Source organism: Bison bison, unplaced genomic scaffold (assembly GCF_000754665.1).
Source record: "Bison bison bison isolate TAMUID 2011002044 unplaced genomic scaffold, Bison_UMD1.0 scf7180017864198, whole genome shotgun sequence".
Classification (NCBI taxonomy): domain Eukaryota; kingdom Metazoa; phylum Chordata; class Mammalia; order Artiodactyla; family Bovidae; genus Bison; species Bison bison.
Window position 1 is genome coordinate 2,335,511 of NW_011494770.1, and position 7,627 is coordinate 2,343,137.

Here is a 7,627-nt window from a genome sequence, read left to right on the forward strand (position 1 = left end):
GCGACCTCCGGGCCCTGTAGGCTCCGACGCCCCCCAGGGCCCCGCCGCTTCGGGGAGGGGGGCGAGGAGGGGAAGGAGGCCGGGCGGTGCGCAGTCCCCACCGTCCTGGGGTCGCGGGGCCGAGCCCCCGGTGTTGCATGCGGGGCGGGGTGGCCGTGAGCGGAGGCGAAGATGGAAGGTTTAACGCTGAGCGATGCGGAGCAGAAATACTACTCGGATCTCTTCTCCTACTGCGACATCGAGAGCACCAAGAAGGTGTCGGCCAACGGGCGAAGTGCTGGAGCTGTTTCGGGACCGCGACAGCTGCCCAACGACGTGGTCCTCCAGGTAACGCCGCCGCGTCCGGGGGTCGGCCGGCCGCCGAGGGGTCGCTTCCCGGCGGCTTGGGCCTCTAACCGCCTGCTTCCGCGGGGTGGGAGTGGGCGCCGTTTCCCGAAGGGCCGGCGGTGGGCAGGTTCCCCGGACTCCTCCGCTGCGGGCCGGGGCCGCAGGTGCCCGGGCGGCCGGGATTCGCGAGGGGGAGGGGGTCGCTCTTCGAGGACAAAAGTCAGGCAGGGATACTGTGGGGGTTGGGGAGGGGGTGGTGGTCTCTGTATTATCTCTGGAGAGCGTAAGCCCTGTATCTCTCGGCTGCCCCGCAGAATCTGGATTTTTCAACCCTGAAAGAGCAACTTCAGATGAAAGATCTGGGATTGTTACCATGCTTTTGAATCCTTGGTCTTGGCATCTACTTTTCTTTTTCTTAAGGAAGCTGAATTCTCAAGGAGATTAAAAAATTTGAACTTTTAAGTAATAGTTTGCAAGTAGGTATGAAAAGAACTTTAACTATAGGATGCGTGGCTGGTGTAAACTGGATCATTTTTCCATTGGCCGTCGATAGCATTTGGTGGAACTGGTGGATTGGGTTGGTAGATAAGTATTGAGCAACTGCAAGTCAAAGGTGCCTATTTGCCTCAGTGCCCTAGAGGACCGAGGAGAGTTAAGTTTTAAGCTTTCTCCGTCTTATCTAATGTATGTGGTGAGCATTGATGTTACTCTGGGTCTCATGAGTCATAGCTGCTAGTAAGATTTTGTCTAAACAGCGTATCAGGAACAGGTTTTAAGCTTTCCTCTCTATCATGATCCAAGCCAGTTATCCAGATCTCCAAAACTTACGGCCATGTGCGTAGGTATGATGTAGTATATTGCAGAGAGCCCTGAATCAGGAGTTTTCAGGCCTGGACCCATGACCCCCCACTCTGTTAACCCGCAGTGACTTTGGGCCGAGCGCTTTAAACTCTTCAAGCCTAAGTGTGCTTAGAATGAGGGTGAAGTTCCTTCTGAGGAACCTTCTGGGAAATATAAAAATGTCCACACAGGCCTCTCTTTTAGAAGTTATCTGTGCGTTAATTGTGACTAAGTTGAACCAGTTCTTTTTGCATAATCTGGTTTGTTTTATGTTGCTTTTTAAAAATTTTGGGAGGAAAATTGGGCGTCTTACACACCAGCAGCTGGGAGTCTCATATTCATTCTGCTGAAGAGACAAAGTAAATATTTTAGGCTCTGCTGGCCACATACAGTCTCTGTATGTATATTCTTTGTTTTTGTTCTTGCAGTCTTTTAAAAATGTAAAAATCATTTTTAGCTCAGGGGCATACAAAACAGGGCCTCTAACTGCTGACCCCTGCTGTGTGGGTACTGTATGTTCCCCGTATGGCTTTGGAGTTAGACTTAGAGGAATATACTCACTAATGATTTTGCTCTTTTTGTAGAAATACGTTCAAGACATTAGGAAACTAAAACTAAGGGGGAACCTCCCATTTTCTGTTTGGTTTCTCTCTTTGGGGTAGGGCAAGCTGAAATCGACTGACATTCATATTTTTAAGGGTGCATGAAGACTTTAGGACATTATATTATTTAGGATACAAATTCAGCTTAATTAACCTTTGCTTCAAACATGTTTAACCCAGTCCAACTTATTTTCATGTCATGCTCGATTTTATTTACACTCAAAAATAAATTTCTATTGCCTTTTTTAAAAGAGAACTTAAATAGCATAAATATTCAGGATTCAGTTATATTAATAAGCTGGAAACTGTAGGAACTCCCTAAAGCACAATTCTTACAGCTTTCTGGGTAGCTTGAAGGCAATCTACTTAAAAAATTGGCCTAGGAGATAAAATGTGAAACAAAAGAGGAATGTGGACTTAATTCCCTAATGGAAGCTTAGGATTGTCGGAAAACAGTCCTCCCTTGCTTCGTAAGTTGAAAACATTTGAAGCAACTCACATACAAATTAGCACTGGGCTAGGTGTTGCAGGGCCTCACAGCAGGAGTAAGAAGTTCTCAAGGACCTTGTAAGCTCCAGAAATAAACATGTAACAAAGCAGTGTGAATGTCATGAGATGGATAAAGGAGGGTATGACCAAGAAAGGCCTCTTCACTTAATTCAGATGGACCTTACAGTAGTGTGGAGGGATGAAGAGGATTTCCAGGCGGTAAAACATGGCCAGAGGTAGAAAGTGGGGGAAGGACCCTTTGCAAGGACTAGCAGATAGTCAGATTTTGCCAAAGCTGTAGTATGTTTTGGAGATACTGGCACTTAGAGACCACATTGGGAAAGATTCTGAAGAACAGGCCAATTTCATATTTCAGGAGGCAGTGGAGACTCACTGATAGTTTTTGACTTCGAGTGAGATAGAGATCAGAGGCTAGGGAAAGAGGCTCGAGCAGTGGTTCAGAATAGATGCTAGATACAGAGCACCCAAACCAGGGTGACAGCAGTAGAACAGAAAAGGAGGGGCTGGATGAACAGGTCTGTGTTACTGAAGGGCGGTTGGGTAGCCACAGTGTGAGGTGTTTGTGGGAGAATGTTTGAGACTGGGTGGAGAGCTTTGAACTAATTGTGAAGGTGGTAGGGAGTTAGAGATTTAAGAGAACTGACTCATAAAAGCTGTGCTTTAGGAGGCATTTCTGGTGGCTCAGACAGTAAAGAATCTACCTGCAATGCAGGAGATCTGGGTTCCATCCCTGGGTTGGGAAGATTCACTGGAGAAGGGAATGGCAACCTACTCCAGTATTCTTGCCTGAAGAATTCCATGGCCAGAGGTGCCTAGCGGGCCACAGTCCATGGGGTCACACAGAGTCCGACGTGACTGGGCTACTAACGCACTTAGGAGGCATTTAGGAGACCAGAGCAACTGCGAGTAGAGGGAAGAAGAAACTGGGGACTGATTCTTTCACATGTAAATGAAGTGATGAGGAACAGGGCCGAGGAACTCAAATGTGAGAGTGGGGACGGCCAGGGGGAAGGGAGTTTTGCCACCCACAAGGCACTTGGAGACATATTTGGTTATCTTAACTCAGAGGGAGGGAGCAGTTCTACTGGCGTCTAGTAGACAGAGGCAGGAGTGCTACTAAACAGCCTACAGTACACAGGACAGCAGAGTCGTCTGGCTCAAAATGTCAGTGGTGCCAAGATTTAGAAGACTGATCTGGACTCTGGTGGTAACAGTTGATCAGAAAATGAGGTTGAAGATACAGTAGGGGACGATGGAGGTAGACCTGATGAGCCTGGGTTAGCTGGTGATATTTTGCTAAGAGAAGGGCAAGGTTTATTCTCTGTAGGACACCACTCACAGTTACAGAAGGGGCAGGAAGAGGGCCTGATTTCAGTTCTGAAGAGAAATTGATGAGTTTGTTCTCAGGTGTTTTGAGATGGCAATGCAGTAGTCCAGGAGATAGTTGGAAATGTGTGAATGTCCACTCTGAATGTTGGTTCTTACAGTGAAATTTGAGTGTTTGGGATCTCTCCTCTCTGCCTTTCTCACCTGTATATCTTGGAGTTAGAGACCAGACAGCTTCTCACACTAGGCATGCATTTTTACACATCAGGGCTTTGATTGATATAGTAGTTTTCAGCATTTGTTAATAAAAGTCATGAGAAGACTGAGGCATCTAAGGAATGAGTATCGAGAACAAAGAACAGAGGCCCCAGAACTAAAGGAGGAAGGAACTGGCATTTATTGAGTGCCTATTGTGTTCTTTTACTGTGCAGGTCATTTTCATGCAGGAACTCATTTGATCTTTGCAAAACAATCCTGTGAAGAGAGTATTATTCTTGTTTATTAACTAGAAAATTGATAGGCAGAGAAGTGTTAAATAACTAGTGAATAGAATACCTCTCCTTTACCATTATTTCTTGCCACCTGTCAGTTCTTTCCTACTTTTCACTGTTCATGTACTTGGTTTGCCCTTAGTTCTTACAAAGAGTAGAGATCTTAAATGATTTGATTTTGAGTTATATGTGGATTTCCTTGTTTGCAAAATAAATAGTTTTATCCATAATGATGTCTGGGAATATAGTCACTTCAGAGAACTAGGAAGATTCTTGTATATGGTATTCTGAGTCACATTGCAACACTGTCCTAGACTTCCCTAGTGGTCCAGTGGGTAAGAATCTGCCTGCCAACGCAGGAGTCATGGACTTGATTCCTGAATTGGGAAGATCCCACTTGTCACGGAGCAACTAAGCCCATGCACTGTAACTACTGAGCCCACGTGCTGCAACTCCTGAAGTCCACGTACCTAGAGCCCGGGCTCTGCAACAGCAGAAGCAGTGTTCGTTACACTTGTTGGGGAATACCAGAGTAAAACCTGTTATGAATACAAGGGTTTGTTTGGGGAGACGGTATGTTACTTGACGAAGTGAACGAGCTAGAGCTTCATAGTATTATGCCCCATACCAGAGAGGAACAAGACTAGGCAGAGAAAAATCTGGCTCATAGGATTTAATCATGAGGAATTTTGCTGTCTGCTGAGCATGAAAATATTCAGTGGCTTAAAAATAATCTTCAGAATTATTTTTTAAATGTTAGGGAGGGTATGCTATTTACCACACCAATCATTATGTTTTTCTAGCTTTTATTTAAAATTTATACTTTGGAAAATGTTTTAAAACTTCATATAGACTTTGAATGCACAATAGCTTGATAAAAGGTTCTAGTAGTATTGTTCTTTTAAAGATTATAAGCAATGTACCCATTAATGAATCTGAGAAAATCTTGTAGTTCATTTGTATTGAGCAATATCTTGGTAGAACATTTGAATAACACATTTGTTTAGTGAAGTAAAAGTGATAATAATGAAACATGAGCCATTTTCTTTTTCTTTTGAAATTTGTTCAATTATATGATCTACTCATTAGTAATAAGATTAAAATAAAGAAGCAGAGCTTCATTTATGCATTGAAAATTACAAACTTAATAAATGTCAGGTTTGTTCTGGAGAAGTGATTTTTTTTTTCATTTGTAATTGCTAAAATAATTATAACACACTATAAAAATAATCTTACCTTAAACACTTTACTATACACAGTTGAAAAACACTTTTTGAGAAAGAAGTCACATTTATTGGCTTTCTGTGGGATCAGATCATATTTACTTAAATAATTTTTCTTTCTTACAAGGCACCTTGAATCTTTTTCGTTAGCCAGTAGTCCAGAGTTAGCCTTAATAACTTGAGAATTCAAGCTAGGCATTTTGACGGAGCTCTAAAAGAATGTGAGAAGTTGATGTGTAAAGGATCACTAAACATGGGAGACAAGTTCCAGCCCTGCCCCTTAGAAAATTACTTATTGCCTGGATTTTAGTTCTCACCATGGATATGATTGAATTGGGGTATTTATTTTTTACACTTTTTTGGCCACACTATGCAGCATATGGGATCTTAGTTCCTCAAGCAAGAATTGAACCTATGCCCCCTGCGTTGGAAGCTCAGAGTCTTAACCACTGGACTGCCAGAGAAGTTCCTGATTGGGTTTTTTAACAAAGAGGTTACAGTGTAGGAATGGCTACTCTGTCCAGCCACATCCTTAGAAAAGTAGTCACTCAGACCTGAAATTAGTTGATATGCTATTTTGAAGCTGGAATTGATTTCTTTTACGCACTTTGGGAGATAATGAAGAGGTGAATCTTGCCTAGAGTGCTGAAGTAACTGTGTATATAAGAGGGAACTGATGCAAGGGTTGTACAATCTGTGATACTGAGTTCTTCAGGGTGTCTGGCCGGTGAGAATTTGATGGGTAATAAGACTTGGCGTTTTTGATGTTTTCCCTGATAATATATTTCATTTTCTGTAGTCTTTGCTATGATAGACGCATCTTTGTCTGTCTTTTCCCTCTACCTCTGTGTAAGGAATTTATGGCTGACGAGTTGCATATTATAGGCATGACAGAAATCAGGAGGTGATAATAACCTGGCTTAGAAATATTTTTTTAAGTTCATAAGTGAAAGTGAAGTTGCTCAGTCGTGTCTGACTCTTTGCGACCCCATGGTCTGTAGACTACCAGACTCCTCTGTCCATGGGATTTTCCAGGCAATAGTACTGGAGTGGATTGCCATTTCCTTCTCCAAATTTTGTTGCAGTTTGATAAATTATAGGACATAAATGCTTAAAAGAAAGTACATCTCATTTTGTTTCAAGAATTGACTATGTTGAATTTGAGTCTCTTGTTACATGATGAAGATAGAATTTATTAAACTGTATTTCCCTCAAACCTCTTGTGGTTGTGGATTCCTTTGAGATTCTGGTGCACATGCTGGATTTCTGCTTAGAAGACTAAGTTACACAAAAGTCTGCATATAATTTGGGGTTGCCAGCTTTCCCCTAACCTAGCCAAGCTTGTCCCATGAACCTCTACATTAAGACAGTTTTAAGGAACAGCAGACAGACCCGGAAAAGCTGACCGTAAGTCTTTCTTAAATCAGTTTTGTATATTTTCAGAAAGTACTTCATGGCTACTATTTATGTTTGGGTTGTATATGCAGTGGTGAAAACTCAGGAATCTTCCCAGCCTTCATGGATTATATAAATTGTGCTAATGTTTAAAAGGAAAAGAACTGTGTTAATAGAAAATGGTGGGAGGCTATACGGACCTACCTAAGTGTAAGGAAAGACCTCTATGAGGAGATGGGGGCGTAGCAAGAGAACAAAAATGAGATGTTTCACATAGAGGGAATGAGCATGCTAAGGGCTGGAACAATATATGAAGAGCTTGGTGTGTTTGTTGAGATGAAAGCTGGAGAAGTATGGGCAAGAGGGGAGAATGGCAGGGACCACATGCTACAGGGCCTTGTACACAGGGATCAAGCATTTGGATTGTGAACAACTGAAAGTTTATGTTCGGGGAGTTCAGTTCAGTCGCTCAGTTGTGTCTGACTCTTTGCGACCCCATGGACTGTGGCACACCAGGCCTCCCTGTCCATCACCAACTCCCAGAGTTCACTGAAACTCATGTCCATCGAGTAGGGGATGCCATCCAACCATCTCATCCTCTGTCGTCCCCTTCTCCACCGGCCTTCAATCTTCCCCAACGTCAGGGTCTTTTCCAATGAGTCACATCAGGTGGCTAAAGTATTGGAGTTTCAGCTTCAGCATCAGTCCTTCCAGTGAATATTCAGGTCTGATTTCCTTTAGGATGGACTAGTTGGATCTCCTTGCAGTCCAAGGGACTCTCGAGAGTCTTCTCCAATACCACAGTTCAAAAGCATCAATTCTTCGGCGCTCAGCTTTCTTTATAGTCCAACTCTCACATCCATACATAACCACTGGAAAAACCATAGCCTTGACTAGACAGACCTTTGTAATG

At 43.2% G+C, this 7,627-nt stretch overlaps 1 protein-coding gene across 4 annotated transcripts in view; it reads left to right on the top strand.

Annotated features, from left to right (window-relative positions):
* Window positions 1–17: 17 nt before the first annotated feature.
* REPS1 (RALBP1 associated Eps domain containing 1) overlaps window positions 18–7,627 on the top strand; it is a 91,357-nt gene continuing 83,747 nt past the window's right edge. For 3 of the 4 annotated variants that reach the window (XM_010844214.1, XM_010844215.1, XM_010844217.1), the window contains exon 1: window positions 18–327. In XM_010844214.1, the coding sequence (XP_010842516.1) occupies window positions 172–327 (156 nt within the window). In that variant the 5' untranslated portion in view covers window positions 18–171. The remainder of the gene's footprint in view (window positions 328–7,627) is intronic. The other variant, XM_010844218.1, reaches the window with a different exon arrangement.